Source organism: Triplophysa rosa, linkage group LG8, assembly GCF_024868665.1.
Source record: "Triplophysa rosa linkage group LG8, Trosa_1v2, whole genome shotgun sequence".
Lineage (NCBI taxonomy): Eukaryota > Metazoa > Chordata > Actinopteri > Cypriniformes > Nemacheilidae > Triplophysa > Triplophysa rosa.
Genome location: NC_079897.1, coordinates 20,287,936 through 20,309,708, shown reverse-complemented (window position 1 = coordinate 20,309,708; position 21,773 = coordinate 20,287,936). Strand labels below are relative to the sequence as shown.

At 36.6% G+C, this 21,773-nt stretch overlaps 3 protein-coding genes across 3 annotated transcripts; 1 reads left to right on the top strand and 2 right to left on the bottom strand.

The window, feature by feature from the left end:
* The first annotated feature begins 3,682 nt into the window (after nucleotides 1-3,682).
* On the top strand, nucleotides 3,683-5,689 carry lratd2b (LRAT domain containing 2b). Its single transcript, XM_057340325.1, has one exon. It carries the CDS (start codon nucleotides 4,211-4,213, stop codon nucleotides 5,030-5,032), a length of 822 nt encoding a protein of 273 aa, XP_057196308.1. The 5' UTR covers nucleotides 3,683-4,210; the 3' UTR covers nucleotides 5,033-5,689.
* Nucleotides 5,690-12,422: 6,733 nt separating this feature from the next.
* Nucleotides 12,423-15,544, bottom strand: tyrobp (transmembrane immune signaling adaptor TYROBP). The gene is made up of 5 exons (XM_057341140.1): nucleotides 15,186-15,544; nucleotides 14,774-14,806; nucleotides 14,516-14,674; nucleotides 14,371-14,435; nucleotides 12,423-14,160 (listed from the first exon to the last, which is right to left on the bottom strand). The coding sequence occupies exons 1-5, from the start codon at nucleotides 15,229-15,231 to the stop codon at nucleotides 14,104-14,106; spliced, it is 360 nt and encodes a 119-aa protein (XP_057197123.1). The 5' UTR covers nucleotides 15,232-15,544; the 3' UTR covers nucleotides 12,423-14,103.
* Nucleotides 15,545-16,508: 964 nt separating this feature from the next.
* hcst (hematopoietic cell signal transducer) lies at nucleotides 16,509-21,267 on the bottom strand. Its single transcript, XM_057341141.1, has 5 exons — nucleotides 21,188-21,267; nucleotides 20,482-20,547; nucleotides 18,440-18,460; nucleotides 18,193-18,324; nucleotides 16,509-18,099 (listed from the first exon to the last, which is right to left on the bottom strand). Exons 2-5 carry the CDS (start codon nucleotides 20,525-20,527, stop codon nucleotides 18,056-18,058), a joined length of 243 nt encoding a protein of 80 aa, XP_057197124.1. The 5' UTR covers nucleotides 20,528-20,547; nucleotides 21,188-21,267; the 3' UTR covers nucleotides 16,509-18,055.
* Nucleotides 21,268-21,773: the final 506 nt, after the last annotated feature.

Here is a 21,773-nt window from a genome sequence, read left to right as displayed (position 1 = left end):
CCCGTTAAACTGGGCATGTCTTGCTGCCTCTGCAATTGGAATTACACCATTCTATTACATCTGCTAATGTGTTCATACAGCCTTTTATAATGATTATGATTTAATTGGTATGATTCTACTCTTATCCCTAGAATCACACAGAACAAACCCTCAAAGCAGACGGGCCTTGAATCTCCCTGATGGGGTTAGTTTTTTTTAAATGATTGCTTGACTGCAAAGTCTCCTCCTTAGTAGTTACACATCGACCAAAGTAAATGGGCATGATTTATTGTTTTGAGTTGAACAAAATGGTAGAAAACCAGAATATCAAGTCAATCATTAAAGGGTTAACACTTAAAATCAATAAGGCAGACAATACATTAGGAGTACAATCACCAGAATGCTTTGTACTTCTCACATTTCTTTCTGATTTGCTCTTTAGAGGTTCTGTACATAATACATAAAGCCTGTTGTGCATTTGTTAATATCTCAAGCCAAGCGCTCACTTTCATAAAGCCTGTATTTCAGGAAAAACATTTTCAATGATTAACTGTTTATCACTCCATGGAGATGGAGGGTTATGAACTCTAGACAACCTCTAAAAATCTGCTCTGTTTACCTTTTTATTTGTTTTGAATGTCTAATGCTTTAAATGTTAAATATGTACTTTATATCTTATTTATTTAACTTTATATGTCTCATTTTTAATTTGAATGTTTTTGTACATAAAAGGTATTTATCACTAAAACTGTGTAAAATAGAATAAGATACGATAATCCAAAATTTCTGTTCTCTATGTAACAGGTAAAAAAAGCAGAATGATTTTGACATATTAAGGCACAATGTCTGATGCCTTTTGAAAAGAGGGACACGATAAGACTAAAGTCTGAGATCTCATCACTTTCATCTTTTGGTTCTTAAAATGGACCTTCTTTATTATCCCCCTTCAATGGCTTTTCAACAGACCACCATAAAACAAGAGCCTCTCTCTACAGCACGAAAGAAAATTATATACAAAGATATTTTCAGTGAACATTATAGTTGCATTTTTTGTGCAAATGGAAAGCAGAACATTGATCTGGGTAAAATATTCAGGCAAGTGCTGGTGTGTGTTGTTTCACAATATAATCACATCAGGTGGTCCCACTGAAATAGTTGCAATGGAAAATGCAATAAGGCCATTAGGAATAGCACTTGCTGAATGATCACTGATCTTTAAAAGGCCAGGGCTGTATGTGTGACAGTGATATATTACATAGTTTGCTTTGCTCATGTGCAAATTTAAGGGGACATGACAAATAGCGAGATAGCAAATTAGGTCATGTTGTGTCAGATCTGAATGACCTACTTCTTTCGGACTTTGTTCTGGAGAGCATGTTTCACTTTCAGAGTGGTAGAAAAAATTTCTGATAGCAACACCGCAAAAGCAAATACCAAAGTTTCCCCTACAAAGTTAAGCAAACAAACCAGCTGCATGGGCCATTGTATAGTGTTCACAAAAGTAATTACTCAAGTGAACACTGTGTGAAATTAAACAACCAGACAGATCATGACATTACATTGTCTGCAGAAAGCTGTCAAATAAGCTGAGGCCTGCTGACCTGGTACTGGCCAAAATGTCATGTTCCTCTAGAGGTCAGTACAGTATCTCATAAAATATGTGTTGATAAAGATTGATAAAGAAGCATATGCTGAAATGAAATTACACTTTGTGAGTACTATGATTAGAAGAATATGTGACTATATCATTTGATCAATTCACACAAGTTGTAGTAATTTCAGGACTGACATTCATTATATCTTGCTTTGTCATGTTCATCTCAGTCCCTTTTTTGTTTGTGATCTGACAATCATCACAGCCGTCTTTTCATTTCTCTCCTTGCAACAAAACCACCGGTTTTCCGGTACGCTTCATTGGCGCAACACAAACAGACACACACCATGCACCTTCAGCAATAATACACCTTTGATGGAGCGCAGTTGCCTTTGGAGACCCACAGAGAGAAAGAGGGGTCTTAAGGGGCTTACTATTAGCTACTTAAAATTCTTCAGATGTAACCAGTACATACCCACTGGAAACAAAACGTGAACACATTCTCACCATTGTGCCACTTCCCCCATTTGTTTACTCTTGGTAGTTCCAACCTTCTCTTCTCGCAGTCAAGGAAAATAAATACAAAATGCTTTTACTGAGCGAGGCGGTGTGAAGACAAGACAGCAGGACTGTTTATCATTATATTCTCTGCGGTGGCAGACAGCTTCATACAATGTCACAGGCATACTGACACAAGGAGTCTTGGCATTCAAGATGGCCACAGTACAGCTCCGAGAGAGACGTAAAAAAGGTCTTTGTGGAGTTTGAATGTCTGTTGAAATGTCTTAGATACGAGGTGTGGGGATCTATATTTACATTGAATAATGTAGCCGACACTTGTATTTAAAGCAACTTACAAGAGTGAGGGAAACAATAATGGCAGAATATTCAAAATATAAGCAAACTATTCTAATGAGATAGCAGCAAGCAAAGTTCAAATATTGGAAGAGCAGGTGTGTCTGGTCTGTCATAGTAGTTGTAACATTTTTTTGTAACATTATAACATGTGGCACAGAGATTGGTGCTTAGCTTGATAACACATAGATGGTGATATGCCCTGCGGCAATAACCAGACATACATGCGCATGTCCCTGTGCTGGAGAGAATAAATACACAACAGACTCACTGGACAGCTGTTATGTTAGGTAATTAAGAGACAGGCACGCGTATCTGGGGTGAGAAGCACTTGCACTGGGGGTGACAGACTGAGAGCCAGAGGATAGATGTTCGGAAATCAACAACACTTAACACTGAGCTGGTTTATAGACACTGCCCACAAGCTTAAAGGGATATTTCACCCAAAAATGAAAATTCTGTGATGAATTACTCACTCTCTAGTTGTTCCAAACCTTTCTTTGTTTGGTTGAACACAGAGAAAGATATTTGGACGAATGCTTCTAACCAAACAGTTCTTGGACCCCATTGACTACCATAGTAGGAAAAATGACAATGGTAGTCAAAAGTGCCCCAGAACTGTTTGCTTTCCTACTATGGTAGTCAAGAACTGTTTGGTTATAAGCATTCTTCCAAATATCTTTCTCTGTGTTCATCAGAAGAAAAACATTTCTACAGATTTAGAACAACTCGAAGGGGAGTAAATGATGACAGAATTTTTATTTTCGGGTGAACTATCATATATCATGCTATCAACAATAATTATATCAGACATTACTTACATTAATATGTTTAATTAATTAAATTAATTTAAGCTAATTTATCCTTTTCAACATTATATACAATAAGATCAAATAAAAAGTATATAATATAATAAATAAAATAAATAAATGGAAATATTTTTATTAAAGTATAAAGTAAAACCAACAAACTAATAAAATCATTAAAAAATTCAAATAAAATAAAACATAAGAAAAACAAATAATTGCTTTAAACTAAGTTATGCCTTCATAATGCGTTAACATTCTGTAAACGTATTTGAAACGTCATGTAAGTCAAGATTTGACAAACCAATTAAAACCCTTGATTTGAGCTATGTTCTTATGTTTGAGTTCGTAATTAAAATATAAATACGTCTTACAAAATATCAGCGTTTTACCAGTTAAACTTAGTTCCGTCGTGTTGTTAATTTACCTAACATTAGCATAAAGCCGGTGAACACCGGTTCAGTTTAAATGTGCAATGTCTCTTTAACTGACCGTGCCTTCACTGCCTTGTGTAAACATTACCGTGAGCTCTACTATTACACGGAGCGCTGCAACTGCCAGTGCCAGAACTTCAGAAAGCAGAAAGGAGAGAAGTCGTCGAAAGTACCATTGATCATAGGAGGTCTCCCTGTGGATTCGTCGTTGTGTCTGATGGGCTTCCCCTGTCTGGAGCCCCCCTCACCAGGAAGTGGGCAGGTGAGACGCACCTGTTCCGAACGCAGGCAGAAACTCAATACCGATTAAAGACAGCCGTGCTGGGAAACATTTTGGATGTCTGCGTGATATGCGGCAACACAGCGTGTGATACCATTCACATAAATAATATAAAACAGCTGTTCGTCGATAAAAAGAAGACATGGATTTAAACCTTTAACTGGGCTTCAAAGCCGGATTACGTTCTGGGTTTTTAAAACCTCCCCTTCCTGATTCCTACAGGTGGGACGTGAAAGTGTTTGCACGAGTTTCAGGTACTGTAATGGGGAATCAAGTGGAAAAACTTACACATTTGACTTACGACGAATTACCCACGACTGACCCTAATGGATTCGAGCCGGAGGATGACACGCCAAGGATCGGAGTGTCTTATATTTTCTCGGCTGACGACGACGAGCAGGAGAACATTGACGAGACGGAACGGGATCCGACTGAAGATGACACAAACTACGACTGCCTCAACGAGTTACAATGTGCGGTATATTATCGAGACGAGTGTGTTTATGAGAAAAACAGCCTGTTCGTCGACACGGGAAGCTTTTCGGTGGAGAACTTGCTGAATAAGTGCAAACCCGGTGACCTGGTGGAGTTTGTGGCTCTCGGGCAGTACCCACACTGGGCAGTATGTGTTGATCATCGTTCACAGGTGGTTCATTTGTATAGAAATGAAATCAAACGCGACTTTCTTTACGACGCAAGTCAAGGTAAACGAGGCAGAATTGTAAACGACCTTTATAAGTTTCGGGCGCTGTGCCCTGATGTTGTTGTGCGTAATGCCATGGAGCAAGTCGGGATGAAAGACCGGGACATTTGCTGGAAGAACTCGGAATGCTTCGCTGCTTGGTGCAGGTTTGGCAAACGTGAATTTAAAATTGGAGGTGAAATACGAATTGGGAAGCAGCCATACAAGACGAAACTACAGCTGTCGGAGAAAAAGAGTCACGTTTTGGAGTTTCAAAGTTTGGAGGATTTGATCATGGAAAAGAGGAGAAATGACCAAATGGGGAGAGATGCTTTCATCCAGGAGCTGGAGAATCATTTAAATTGCACTGACGACACAAAAAATGACTACAATAGTAACTAATGGTTCAAAAAGGGAGCTTCTCTTATGGACAAATAACAGTGTCATCATGGAGGATTGACTCTATTTGTGCGACATCATCCACAGCAGTGTTGTACTTTTTCTGTCTAAAAAGTGTTTTTGTCTTAAGTAAATTGGACATTTTTACATACATGGAAAGATAATCTGTTAAACAAGAAGTTATACTTTTTTATAATCAGTACATGATCATCCTTCACTTTGTCGTATTAACATCCAAAGAAACATTCTGAGAGCGTTTCCAGTAGTGACGTCATTGAAAGTGTCTTGTTTAAATAGGCTATTTTTTGTTTGACGACTTTTTCCATCTCATCCTTACTGTTGTGGTTATGTGTTCATATCGTATTTCAATGTGTCAATAAAATGTGTATTATTTCTACTTAAGCTGTGTTTGCTACTTTGCACAAGATTATGACATTAATATGACTTTGTTGTTTAGCTTAGGCTGAATCAATTAGAGTCATTGAACTCGATGCACTGTGTAATTAATTTAGCTGTGTTTATTTATTTTGTTTTATTCTGATGTTTGACTGTTGGTGGCAATGGAACATGGTGATGACCTGATATGACTTTTAAATGCATCCTGTTTGATTTATAACTTGCATCCAAGTATTTGGTATATTAATAAAATGAACACTCCAATGGGAACGGTAATCATTCATTTTATAAATATAATATAAAAGATTTATCAAAAGTTCCAGGAATCGCAGACATGTGGTTGCTTGATAGTGACTTCTTAAAATCTTGACCATACTCATATTATATGTTCTTGGGGCCAAAATTTGTCTTTTATGTTAAGTTGTTCAAACAAACCTAGCCGTAGAGAATTAACACAGTGATTGTAAAAAAAATGTGAAAGTGGGTTTATGATGTAGCTACTTCATTTCATCATACCAGACTTGAAGATTCCTCCCGTTGGTAGTATTTGTGAGATAATGTTTGCTAAGGAGGGTTTTGTTTAGCCAAAGGAAAGAGGATTTATATAGATCTGCTGGAGAATTTGAGTTCCAAAGATAAGATGTACAGATGCTCTGAAAAGATAACCGCCGCTTTTTGGAGTGTTTCAAAGTGGAAGTATTAATTAGATTTAAGTCTCAATTTAAACTGTAGTTTCTAATCAACACTCAAGCATTTCAAGTCAAGCATGAAATCACATGTTTTTAAGTTCATGTTCATCAAATACATAAATGTTGCCGGGTTTGACATAATTGTGCCTTGTTCTTATCAGTGTTTATGTTTCACTCAGTGGCATCATTATTCCTGTACGTCTGTGTGTGTCTGTGAGAGATCCTCAGCAGGTCACGCATAGGAAACTCAACTACAAAATAGCTATTTTTAAAGAGCCTTTGCAGCAGCTCAGTGATTGACATTCATCCCCAAATCCTTTGCGAAAAGCCACAAAACTGTCTTCTACTTTGTTTATGCAGTATATCAAACTGCGTGTTGGGCCAACTTGCCGTCTTGTGTTCAAAGAATTTATGGACCAACAGAAGCACACAGACTCTGCCTGTCTAATCGTGTTTCGCAAAGCATGTCATGTAATTCATTACCTGCAGTAATGTTAGTTTTATTATACTGTAGGGGTTCAAGGGTAAGCCTTTATGTTTACTCTTTTTACAACGGTTATCTTGCTAATCATGTTAGCATGATGGCGGCATTGACACTCGCGCCACTATAACCTCTATAAACATTTAGAATAGTGCTTACACTTAGAAGATCTGTTGATTTGTCTGTATAGTATAAATGAGTCAAAATGAGGAGAGAACAGAGGTATAAAAAACATTTTAATCACTGTGTACAAATTTGACAAAGAACGTCCTTGCCAGTTTGTTTGTCAGATCATTTAACCACAGTGACAGAAAATTATCTCTGCAGCTCTGGCGTGCTAATATCCGTTCTCAGTGTGAATGAGATAACTGGAGGTACTTAAGACCACACAACTGAGCACAATTATTTACAGCACTTTGATTTGATAACTATCAATTCTCTTCATACTAGTCCAGTTTTTCATTTGCTGCTGATCCTCTGAAGTTCAAACGGATAATGTGAATTTAAATCGCAGCATAAAATAGGAAGATGCCTTTCAATAATAATATGCTAATTGGGAAGAGTGTGCCTTTCGTGGAAAAAGGCTAATGAAGGGGAATAATAAGCTTTATTGTCCTGATGATTTTTGCCCATCTATAAGTCCGTTGCTGATGATGAGGGCTTGACCTCTCCTGTTGCAGATAGGATGTGAAAGACGTCCTTAAAGGGATAGTTCACCGAAATATTCTGTCATGAATTACTAACTCTCTAGTTGTCTCTAGTTTGTTTGGTTGAATACAAAGAAAGATATTTTGACGAATACTTGTAACCAAACAGTTCTTGGACCCCATTGACTACCATAGTAGGAAAAATGACAAAATAACTTTCTCTAGATCAGGTGCTATGCCTGAATAAAAAGTGGCATAATGTGGTCTATTATTATTTCATAAAATAATAATTTTATTCTGTTACCTATTAATGGTATTTTGTAGAAATTTGTAATATTTGTATAATAAAAAATTATAATTATGAAATAAAAATATTCAATTTAATTTGCTGTTTTAATAGACATTATTTGGATAGATGTTAAATCTACCAAACGTTATACATACAGACAAATCTGCCTTCAGCAATAGAAGAAGCATGCACATGCATTCCCATAAAGGTGCTCCAATAGGGTCAGCACTCATGAATTCATGGTAAATCATAGTAATGTCACCCCATAGGATAAGTGGTCTGCTATTAAAAAGTCTGTGTGAATAAATAAATTCATAAATGGAAATAAACATATTATGATAGCATCACTGGAATCGGATAATCCCTCCTGAATAGATATCACGAGCAGGTGTGCACAGCGGTAAAACTAGGATTTGTTGGGCTAACAAGCAAATGGAAATTAACCAACTTTTCTTGGAAGTAAAAACCATTGCTGTGGGCTAGGTTTGTTTCCCAAAAATGCAAATAAATAATGCGGCATTACATACTAGCCATGACGCACATCCTACCCAACATGCCGAATTCTTTAAATTCAGTAAAATGTAAATTTGCATACAGTTTGAATGACAAAAGGCAGATTAGACTACTTTTACATTTTATGGAATATAAATATATTTAGGAAAATCAAAATGAAAAGAAATATTCACACTGAGCCAATAAGCATCTTTTAACTTATTTGAAACTGGTTTGGAATTGTGAGAGATAATGGAATGAAATGTATCAAAGGCTACATTTGACATGTCTTTAAACTAACTGAGCCAAAGCAAGTATTCTGTTTTGAAGAAATAAGTTAGCCCCGAGTTCACAACACCACAAATGACCTTCACGTTTATTGCTCACACAGTTTAAAAATGGTTTCCCCTCCTATAAAGATAAGGATAGTTTGACTTTTATCTGTTTTTGTTGGGCACAATAAGAGGAACAAGAGGAAGTCCTACACCCTTCCTTTGTATCCTCGTGGGAATGCTTCAAACAATTGTGAAGAATCGCTGTAGAAGCTCAGAGACTCCGGGGGCCAGCACCAAGATGTCTTATGAATTTAAAGAAATGGTATTTATGTAAATAGACCTTGGAACACATTTCTCTACCATTTCTCAACATTATTTGTATAATTCAGTCATGAAATTTAATTTTCATAATGTTTAAGCAAGCATCTCTGGGACACATAATCCCAGAGAATAATTAAGTATTAAAACATAGCCATCAATCACACAAACTCCCTAAAAAGCAGCAATTATTTCAAAAACATATCTCATCTAAACACATTGGATCCATCAGTTCTTTATGAATGACAAGATCTTCACTTTAACTGAAATGAGCATAACATTCTGTTCTTGAAAGCATTCTTATCAGAGGGGTTGTACAGCTTCCAGGATTTCCTTGGCAACAGTATACTTTAGGCATTTGCATGGTACCAGTCAAGACCATTCTCCTAAAAACAATTTGTTATAATGTCTCTGGTGTTTGTAAATAGAACACAACAGAATAGAATACACTGTAAGAAAAATGGAAAATTACATTTTCATAGTTTTTCTTGTAAATTTGCAGTCTTTTTATGAAATTTTAGGTTATTGACCTATTTCAAAAATACATGAAAAATCGTTTTTAAAATTAAGTTTTTACAGTGTAGAATAGAATAGACACAAATGTGCCCATAATTTACATTTATTTCAAAATACAACACAGAAACATGATGCAGAGATGAGATAAAACGTTGCCATTTCATATATATTTCACAATATCCGTCTCAATGTTACACAATGCTGAGTCATTCTAAAACCTCAGCCATTCATTCATGATGTGATGTCCATGGCCTGTTGCACTCGGCTCACAAGCATCAGATGAAGTTTTAAATCCATCCATTGCTCTATTTTTCCTGCTTCTGACACTCATCTTTCCCTTTTGTGTCATATCCTGAATCTCCTCTAATCCCATATTTACCACAGCACAGCCACCCATTCAGCTCCATGTGCTTCTTGTCTGGCTAATTTGTGGCCAGTCACTAGCCAGCTATTGGTGACGCAGAGCAACACAGCGCTGTACGGTGCTCTTAATATCCTCTGTGAAGAAAAGTGCCATATCCAGAGTCCAAATAGTACACAGCAGTATACAGAATGACGGAAAAGGGGCAACATATTTGGCAATCTTTCTTAAATAAGCCTTATATAATTCTGATGGACAAACATAAATCTGTATTTCATAGGATATAGACACTTTATGAAGTTGTATGAAACATACCACAGATGAAGTATAGCGTGCATCCCAATTTGCATCATAATGCACTATTCTATGCAATTTTGTAGCTTTAAAGATGTAAAAAGAGTGGAAGGAAAATGAGAGTGAGGAATAGTTACCGCTCTGAATAAAGCCCTCAGGCCCTGTCAGTTTTCATGACTCAAGTATTCTAACTAGATAAGCGACTGACCCTGTTACTGAATTCTTTCAGGCCAGGGATCATCAATGTGACAAGTATTCGCTCAGTTCACTTTGACTGGCACTTAAGTCACACAACACACATGTACACAGCATCTCTGAACAATGCAGCGTGATTCACAAATATATATCCACACGCAAACACTATGACAGGCATAAACTTGCCAGGGTAGATCAGGCCCAAATTATCCAATCCATTTAACAGTGCCTCAGCAAAATAATAAAATAAAATATTAAATAATAAAATAAATAAAATTAAACAAAAAAATTAAAAATAAAATAATAAAATAAAATAAAAGGTTGCATTGAAATGACACTGATCAGTTCATCTCAGTTAATCAACAAAGACAATATAGGACTAAATAAGCACTATTCGCTTGTGTTGGGATGCTCTAAGAGATGAGAATCCTCTCCCATTAGCACAGCGTTTTCTTTTTTGTTATCAACACCCGCCACCCGAGTGTTAAGAGAGAGTTGTGACACGGTGCCGAATCTTCATGTGGGGATCAGGCCTCATGTTATAGCAATGAGGAGGGCAAGATGATAACAAGGCAGAAACTAATTACAACACATAAGCTTTTACAGCACTGCATTCTGAACCGCCCCTGTAGCGCAGTGGACCGCGTGCGCGACAGCAGCATAGTATCACTTTAGGGCAGTCGTGGCCTAATGGTTAGAGAGTCGGACTCGTGACCAGAAGGTTGCCGGTTCAGTTCCCAGGGCCGGCAGGTAACGACTGAGGTGCCCTTGAGCAAGGCACCTTACCCCTACTTGCTCCCCGGGCGCTGCAGTGACAGCTGCCCACTGCCCCGGGTGTACGTGTGTTCACCACTTGCTGTGCGTGTGTTCACTACTCTCTGGAAGGGTTAAATGCAGAGGTCACATTTCGGGTATGGGTCACCATATCTGACTAATAGGTCACTTTCACTTTTTTCATTCATCTTGACATAATCAGATTAATGGAAAATAGGCCTATTTGGTATTTTGCATAACTGTTTTTCAAACATACACAAAATAAGAGTTTGGATGAATACCATAAGTGAGATTAGACCTGACCAGTGTTCAGGGCTTTGTTCACCCTGTACCCTGAAAACCACATATTTGTGATGTAAACTATTAGAACAACAATTGTGTGGCAGATGAAAATCTGTTTTATGAATAGGTAGCAGCAATTTACTTAAAAATATTATGTATGTTTATTTGAAATTCAACTCAGTTTTCCCATGGGTGGACTACATAGCAGTCAGTGCCTGGAGGCTAATCGCTCTTATTGCAACTAGGTGAACAAATTGGGGAATTAACAGTATTTAAATTTCAATGCTTTTGGGTTATTTAGGGGGGGGATTTAAGACAGCTTTACTTTTCTAACCTAAACAATGCTATGTACAGAATAATAATGATAATTTATGCAGTCACACATAGTGATAGATAGATAGATAGATAGATAGATAGATAGATAGATAGATAGATAGATAGATAGATAGATAGATAGATAGATAGATAGATAGATAGATAGATAGATAGATAGATAGATAGATAGATAGATAGATAGATAGATAGATAGATAGATAGATAGATAGATTTTTCCTTTTTTGTGCTTGTAGGTTCAGTTGAGGTATTTTGATGAAGCTGGCTCCCAAGGTCAGTAGATATTCCAGCTCCTGTTCCTTCTCTTTTAGTCCTGCTCAGTACATACCAACAGCAAACACTATGACCTGATGTGTTTTCCTTTAAGGAGTCTTACATTTTTAAATCCTCCTAAATAGATTCCAGATAAAAACTGAGCCAAATCTGTTAGAGAAGTCCATCTAAATATATGTCAACACCAGGTCTGCACCAGAAAAATGAAATACCTTCTGCTTTTCATGGTGTAAAGACTGCAAAGTGTTTAGACTTGGTGTAGGCTATAGGTTGAGAGAGTGACAAGGTGTGGTGTGTATTATGCACCCAACAACAAAAATGAACTGATTTAGATGAATAGTGTAATTCCTCTCACAGGACACTTTCAGCAAATCCAATCCAAATTCAGAAAATAATTGGTTTCTGTCTCTGAATATGTTCCTGCTGTTTCTTTCTGTGTAGTTCTTCAAGCATGCCTGGGTTTGAGTAAATAGTGCACAGGAGGCAAAGAAAGTAAGTGTTCGAAATCCTATTTAAAAAAACCTGATGTAAGATTATTAAAAGATTAGCTTAACCTAGTTTCATCTGAACGGCCTCTTTGTTTGTCCGTGTGTCCTGCAACAAATAGCTTTTGGACCGAATCAGGAAATGAATCATTCCCCTGTAAATTGTTTGAAAATATTCTCTGTTTAGTTTGGATCTAACAGAACTACAGATGAAATAGTGTATCATATGCAAAACAAAAGTTGCTGTAAAATAGAATTAACACACATGCAGAAATACCTGTTGTGCAGCCATTTATACTTTGACATTTGTTGTATCATTTAGTGGTACATTTCCCCAACATTCCACCTGTTGCTATACAGCAACTTGTCGCACTTGAAAATCAACACAAAAGCTGGATGCACAGTTCAAAGCATTTGGGTACTACATTGTAATTTAGTGGACTTCTGTCAGAGAATGATCTGAATGGGCTGCTTTGAAGCTGCAGGGAGATAAACCCTCTGGTAGGGTTTTCTCTGCCCTCAAAACTCGTTTTCAATGAACAATGTTTGATAAACAGCCTGAGGGGTTTGTCTTAAGCACACATGATGAATGGTAGACATGCACGTGTCTTAAAACCACTGAAGAAATAAATAGTCTACACCTGTAGATGTGTCACTGTTGCTCAGAATATTCAGATCCCCGGATTTAATGCAGTTCTATTTACATAATAAATCCCCTAAATTTCTGGTCTGGCATAAAGAAGGCACAAGAAATATAACATCTGGTGTAGATCAACAACACAACATAACTGTACATTACACTGAAGCCAGCTTCAAAATAAGACAATGGAAAACTGGTATAAGGATTTTAAGGTGACGTGACACGGACACACTCTGAGATTAGACTGCACTCTTGTGGACACTGAAGGTAGTTGACCCCAAAATAACTTTTCATAAGTAAAAAAATCAAAGGAGATGTTTCCTTGGTGAATGATCAAATGTCTCTTGAAAAAACAGCACTTGTGGAGTTTTATGAATCACCAATGACCATAAAACCAGCAAAAAACTTTACTGTTTTCAAATAAAGTCACCCACATCTTGGGTGGCTTAAGGGTGAGAAAATGAACAACAAATATAAATAAAAAAAGTTCTTCAAAATCCTCTTTTAACTGCTTTCTACTAGCTCTGAAGGAGCCAAAAACTATTCTGTTTTAATCATTTAGGAATTAAATTAATATTAATTAAACATTGCACTAAAACTCTTTTGTGTAATTGGGTATTTATTGAGAGCACAAACATCAAGTGCATGTGTGCCTAAGGAAGCTAATTCAGGAACTGATTAATCATAATAAGAAATGTCTCATTGGCCTAAAAGTCTATGGCCTTTATGTCCTTCATTTTTTGTTTGAAATGATTCACTTCAGTCATGTGATTTCTAAATAGGTCCACCACATGGTGTCCACTTCCTTAGCTTAATAAAAAAAATTGTGGCTGTGGCTTCACTCTTTATCTACACCCTGCTATACCAGCAATAGAAGAATTGTCAAAAATCGTGGAAGCTTAATAAAACTTATTTATTTCTGTTGTACTAAGTTGTACTATATACTAGTTTTGATCTGAAGGTTGCACTAAGTTGTACTATATACTAGTTTTGATCTGAAGGTATATTTTGAACATGGCAGATCAATTAAAAGAATTTGATAGTGGAATCATATGCATCAAAACTACAAATCTTTGGTGAATGTCTACAAATCATATACTGTATATACATATTTATGTCGCAATCACGTTATGGCATCATAACACATTAAAGCCCAAAAATATACTACAATTCATGATACTACGTCCAACCATATTTTAGAATGTAAAACCCTTAACATCACTATTCATTGTCTGATAATTGCTGTCATGTAGAATGGTAACACTCCAGAGGATTACAATTCTTTTTAAAAGATGATCTGACACTTTGGGATACCTTGAAACTTCACTGTGATTTCATTTCTGATACTGCTGAAGATCACTGTATATGTCTGACTGTACACCATAAAGCTCCTGTAAAATAACATTTCAAAATGCTTATGGTTAACGTAACTATATAACAAATCATTTACATTTTGATTACTATTATTGTTTTGAAAATTCAACCAAAATGTGTATTAAATATCTGTATTAAATACTTTTTATGAATAGTGCTTTATTTGTAGTTTTACAACAGAAAATAAATACATGTAAACAGTGAAAGAAGTTGCTTACGCTGTTTACCTGATAATGTGATTCCACTTCAGTCATTTTCGATCTCATTGATGACTGGTGAGTTGTAGTTTTGCCTTAGATCATAAAATAAACACTGGATCTTATTAATCCCAATTCATGCATTCTATCTCTCCTACAAACCTCAAATACGTACTTGAACTGCAGCATCTGGTCTGTGGATGTGAACTGCCTGTCCTTTTCTGATGAGACACAAAACAGTAGACTGAGAGTGTGAGGAGGAGTGTGAGGAGGATGTCACCGGTAATGAACCCAATAGCTGCTCCAATCTCCAGCTGATAGCACGAACTACAGTCTGAGATCAGAAAAGACACTGACATGTTACAATATGCAAAAAATAAATAAAAACAGACTAAACTGTATTTCAGAGATGTGTGCAGACAGGATTTATTACCTTGGTTCCCCTCAACAAAGACTGCTGATGAAACTAAAAAAGGAAAAAATATTAGGAACAGTGTGTTCTGAAATAAATCAATATATATAGCATTAAAAAGGCCATTTTATCCTCATTACTCGCATTAATTATTAAGTATACACAAATAAAGTATGCTCAAAAGACAGCAGTCACTGATTATTAATTTTATTGTTTACTCATAGATATTATATTATGATTTACTTTCTTGTCATAGACAAGTGTCCAAATACAGGAAAGCTTTACAGGAATATTACTGACCCTAGAGAAAATGAATCATTGTAATGCTTTCTATCAAAGAAAAGAAAACATCAAATCTATTCCATTTAAATAAACAATATAATAAAATTTTAATTAAAATTGAAAAGTGGGCATGTTTGTAAAGTTCACTCACCTAATAATACAAACATAGGGACAGTTAAGCATAGAATCCTTCCCATTATGAACACAAAAGAGAATTGCTTAGGGTTCTGGAAACAGCGTCTTGAAGCGCTAGGACACGCTGAATATCAAAGCAAATGATATGGACATTGCCTGTAGCTAAATAACACTGTGATGATGACTTATCAACATCCATCAAAACAGAACTCAAAGATGAGAGGGAGGAGTTTATGTACTTTTAGTCTGGTAACATTGGTCTCTCTCTCTCTCTCTCTCTCTCTCGCTCTCTCTCTCTCTCAAAACCATACTAAATCACAATTTAGTGTTTGTAATTTTCTTTTGAAAAAACTAAACAATTGAAATACTACAAAGCTTAAACCTAAACCTGTGCTTACAGGTCATATAGGTCACAGGTAATTGAAAATTTGGGTAACACTTTACATTAAGGTTCCCTTCATTTCCCAAAGCATTTATAAATGTGTTCATTAATGATTAATAAGTCATTTACAAATGCATTATAAAGCAGTTATAACTGCATAAATAAAAAGGGGGATTCTAACGAAATACCTGCCAAATAGTGAGCGATTTTTAACTCACATGTTATAAATGCTTAATAAGTGTATTTATTCATTACCTATTTGACTCGAAAGCAGATTCATTATTATCTTGATGTTGTTTGCAAAATAGGCTGTCAGACGTGAGATTGTAGGGTGTTATGTTGGTTTTTCCTTTTATTGTATATTTAATATTTTATGTCACTTTTCAAACCATGTTGCTTACCTGATCCGGTTCCGAATGTCTTACGGTGCCCTCCAGAATGCCTTCAGATCATGATGCTTATCCAAAGCAGTTTTTTCTTGCTTACCAAGATAAATTCATCAAACTTTTGATAATTTGTTGCTTTCTTACCAATGCAGTTTCATTTACTCATAATTTAGGTGTGTAAGAGCAAGAGGCCAGTGAGAGGAACTTGTTTGGGTGTTGTTGTGGTTAAAGGCCTCGCAGCACAGGATGTGACTACTAAAGCCATCACCTGATAACCTCAGAAACAAAGAAAACAAAATCTACGGTTTGTCCCACTCCAACAACTTCATAAATGTAGTGTGTGAATTTTCCGAACCTGTTCTGCTCTTTTTATTCTGAACAGTTATGTTGGTGGTACAATTATCAGGTTACTTTGCAAGGTTCAGTCTAGACAAATCATCTCTATTTGTCGTGTTACTGTATAAATTAGGGCTTTTGACCCAAATAAGTATATTACTATTACTATATACTATTTAACAAATATATGAAAAAAGTATTTATAGTTTTTTAATGCACGCCCACACACTGAGGCTACAGAAGTGTGATATTCTTTATTGCAATGGCATAAAAGAAACAGTATGTAGATTCCGTGTGAGTCTGCATATAACTAAAGAAGTCATTTATGTGGTAAAAATTCCCTTGTGCGGAGTCTTTTCTTTGTTGTTCTTCTTTTTATGTAAAGAGTCACAGTCCTGTGCTTGTTTTGGACCAAGGAATTTCCAGGAGATTCCAGAGCACTCACTACACTCATTGGTCACAATAGCAACATAACAACACAGATGTACAAAGACACAAACACACCAATGACAGAAGCCAAGTTTTGTTAATGGCTTTTGTCTTTGCCAACACTTATAGGCACATAAAAGAGATGAGGCAGATCAGCAGCCAGAAACAGTCTCTTCTTGTGGTCAGTTATCAGATAAGAAGAGAATTGACTGCAACAGTATAAGATCATTAGATAACACAATTGTCAAACTGCATATATATATCTGCATTTTCCAGGGCTGTAAATGTTACAGTCTACAGTCTAACCTGTGAATTTTAAGAACTTTAAGGGGGAGTTCCACAAAGCAAAGTACAGGATTTCTATCTTTTATCAACGTTATGGCCTGTGTGGTTTAATATTAGAAACTATGTCCAGACTAGAGTCTGTCCAGAATTTCGGCCATTTCCAGCACTGCACTAAACACATGCAATATAGAAACTTAAAGCCAAATGTTATCAATGGCTTGTGCTAAAAGGATGAGGCAGATACAGATTAAAGTATAGACTTCCTTATCTAATAAATCTGTTCTAGACATGTGTGAAATAAGGGGTCTATATAGAGTCTTGTTCTGACAAGGACCCACAACATTTTTTTTTACAAAAATAGAAGAACAAAGGTTTCTTATAATCTCCCAAGAAAAAAACTCACCTCAGTAGGATAAAAAGATGGCACCTAAATTAGCCACAAAAAGGCAAGGTTATATATTTATTGCTGTTAAGGCATTGAATGGTTTGCTAGTTCTGATCCTTTCATTTTATGCTAAAAGGGATAGTTCATCCAAAAATGAAAAATCTGTCATCATTTACTCACCCGCAAGTTGTTTCAAACCTGTATAAATGTCATTGTTCCAATGAACACAGAGAAAGATATTTGGAAGAATGTTAGCAATTTTCAGTTCTGGGACTTCATCCACTACCATAGTAGGAAAAAAAGATTGTATTTTTTTGTTCTGTTGAACACATAATGAGATATTTTGAAGAATTTAGGAAAACAAAGAGTTCTCAGGCACCATTGACTACGATTTAATTCTTCCTACTATGGTAGTCAACAATGTCCCGAACTGAATGTTCAACAATGTTGAACTGAAAATTTCTAACATTCTTCCAAATATCTTTATATTCATCGGAACAAAGTCATTTATACAGGTTTGAAATTACATAAATACCCATGCTGATTTGTTCATGACATAAACATTGCATAATACACTATCTCTTATTTACATGGCATAAATGATATTAACCTCATATTTAATTACATCATGTCAGAAAAAAATCTTATTGAATGAATTGTTCATGTCAGTCTTCCAAAGATCTTCATGATTTGCAGTTTGCTCTGACATTCATGTAGACTTCATCAGCTAAAGAAACACATGAACATGTGCATGTTACATTTTCTCTGGCTATTTCACAATTGCTATGAGACAATTGTTAGTGTATGCATCAGGTCTTACCGTTTTCCCTCTTTTGTCTGCGTTTGCTGGCATACCAGTATGTGGTACTAACAACCAGGACCGTCAGGGCAACATCAGCAAATATAATACCCACTATAGTGCCAGGGCTTATTCCATAACATGAGCCGCTGTCTATGGGAAAGATATAGCTGCTTAGATATGTGATGTACCCAGTGAATTACAGTAAATTCCAATAAAATTCAATAAAATAATTAGAATACATTAAAAAACATATAGAACTTCTTACCTTCTGTAGCACTGACCGCAGCTTACATAACACACAAAAAAGAAAAGTATGAATGAATACATAACATATTTACAGTATCTCACAGAAGTGAGTACACCCCTCACTTTTTATTATATTTTTCATGTGACAACACTTAAGAAATGAAACGTTGCTACAATGTAAAGTAGTGAGTGTACAGCTTGTATAACAGTGTAAATTTGCTGTCCCCTCAAAATAACTCAACACACAGCCATTAATGTCTAAACCGCTGGCAACAAAAGTTAGTACACCCCTATGTGAAAATGTCCAAATTGGGCCCAATTAGCCATTTTTCCTCCCCGGTGTCATGTGATTCTTTTGTGTTACAACGTCTCAGGTGTGAATGGGGAGCAGGTGTGTTAAATTTGGTGTTATCGCTCTCACTCTCTCATACTGGTCACTGGAAGTTCAACATGGCACCTCATGGCAAAGAACTCTCTGAGGTTCTGAAAAAAAGAATTGTTGCTCTACATAAAGATGGCCTAGGCTATAAGAAGACTGCCAAGACCCTGAAACTGAGCTGCAGCACGGTGGCTAAGACCATACAGCGGTTTAACAGGACAGGTTTCACTCAGAACAGGCCTCGCCATGGTCGACCAAAGAAGTTGAGTGCATGTGCTCAGCGTTATATCCAGAGATTGTCTTTGGGATATAGACGTATGAGTTCTGCCAGCATTGCTGCAGAGGTTGAAGGTCAGCCTGTCAGTGCTCAGACCATACGCCGCACACAGCATCAAATTGGTCTGCATGGCTGTCGTCCCGGAAGGAAGCCTCTTTTAAAGATGATGCACAAGAAAGCCCGCAAACAGTTTGCTGAAGACAAGCAGACAAAGGACATAGTTTACTGGAACATGGTTTACATGTCCTGTGGTCTGATGAGACCAAGATAAACTTATTTGGTTCAGATGGTGTCAAGCATGTGTGGCGGCAACCAGGTGAGGAGTACAAAGACAATTGTGTCATGCCTACAGTCAAGCATGGTGGTGGGAGTGTCATGGTCTGGGGCTGCATGAGTGCTGCCGGCACTGGGGAGCAACAGTTCATTGAGGGAACCATGAATGCCAACATGCACTGTGACATACTGAAGCAGAGCATGATCCCCTCCCTTCGGAGACTGGACCACAGGGCAGTATTCCAACATGATAACGACCCCAAAAGAAGTTGAGGGTAAAGGTGATGGAGTGACCAAGCATGTCTCCAGACATAAACCCTATTGAGCATCTGTGGGGCATCCTCAGACGAAAGGTGGAGGAGCGCAAGGTCTCTAACATCCACCAGCTCCGTGATGTCGTCATGGAGGAGTGGAAGAGGACTCCAGTGGCAACCTGTGAAGCTCTGGTGAACTCCATGCCCAAGAGGGTTAAGGCAGTGCTGGAAAATAATGGTGGCCACACAAAATATTGACACTTTGGGCCCAATTTGGACATTTTCACTTAGAGGTGTACTCACTTTTGTTGCCAGCGGTTTAGATATTAATGGCTGTGTTGAGTTATTTTGAGGGGACAGCAAATTTACACTGTTATACAAGCTGTACACTCACTACTTTACATTGTAGCAAAGTGTCATTTCTTCAGTGTTGTCACATGAAAAGATACAATAAAATGTGAGGGGTGTACTCACTTCTGTGAGATACTGTATACAAATGAATAAAGTTTCTTATTAATACTTACATAAATACATACTTTTTATAAAATTTAGCAGTAAAATCTACTTTATGCCACAAAAGAACAGCAAAATGTAATCACAGTTAATAATTGTACTTCCTGTCAAATAAATATTATATAATGACCTAAAACACCAAAGACCTTCCGCTGCTAAATGGTGCCAGCATGCACAATCACACAACCACATATAGATGAGGAAACAAACACACATGAAAAACACTCCAGTCTGCTGTCAATCACCACGCACCCCCATAATGTGCACACAATAATGAACAGGATATTGCTGCAAAACACGCATTTCTTTGCTTAGTGGTCGCGAACTAGCAGAGGTGTGAGGAAAGAGGTGGAAAAAAGTCTCACCCATCAGCAAAAAGAACAAAACAGCAAGAGGACCTTTGATTGTCATTTCCTGTGTATTTTCGTGCCCTTTTGAGAAGAGAACAGAAACGTTAGGCATGAAACATGCATATGCATTTATCATATTAATGTAAAAACAATATATTTTGAACTACTATAGCGTTAACATAACTCAGCATTTACTGCAGCTTATTTGCGGTCATATACAATAGTTTGAAAAGCAGGTCTTTGCAATCCACTCAAATGAAACATTAACATACACTTCCTTTCATCCATTAAAATAGCAATAACATTTACTAGTGCGGCAGTATTGCTATCATTTCGTTGACATTTCGATAAAAAACCTATACTTATACATTTTTATATTGTTTAAATTTATACATGTTTTTTAATTTGCTAAGTTATGCAAACGTGATCTGTGGTGATGCAGAGATAATACACCGATGAAAGCTTAATTCATCTTTATAAAAGTTACACACTAGCCTATACAGCACACGAAATATCACACGCTGTGAAATGTGTAGTTTCATAGCTGTTTGAGGCAAGTGTTTGAAGCCAGCATTAATAAGAACACCAAACCTACAAAAAAAAACCATTGCGTGACTGTGTGTTGACTCTAATACAATACAATACAATACTACAATAAGTCACAGGTGCAACGTTATTTTAGCTTTTTAAAACAACGAAGAGTAGCCTATACAGCACTTACCAGTGGAGAGACGAGCAGCGAGTCATGTCACCTTCGATTTTGACTGACAATCACAGTCATCGGATTGTTAACGGTCTCAGCCCACAAGGTTTTCCCTTATGAGCTATTTGAGTTGGTGTAGCCTTTGAGTATCATTTTCCGACAGCCGCCAAATTGGTTAGAGCACCAAGTTGGGAAAATCTTTATTTATACAATATAATTTTATTACATATACAAAAATGACTTGAAATTAGCCATAAAAGATGTGAACTGAAAAAAAGAAGTTCAGCAGTTCCGTTTATACACTCTGTATAATAGAGTGTAAATCGATCACCAAATGAGGGTGACAATTAAATTGTTTTTTTTCATCATGATAATGGCTTTTTCTGCCCTAAAATATATATTAATGTAATTTAAAGCTATAATTTTGCCACTAATATTTTCTTTATGTAGGATTTCAATTAAATAAGAAAACACAAGTAAAATTATTAAGAACCAGAAGTTCATGGCCAAATAAGAACAGAAACAAAAGAGAACACAAAACAAAACAAAACAAAACAAAACAATGAAACTGAAGTAAAGACACAGTTCCTTGTAATTTACATCA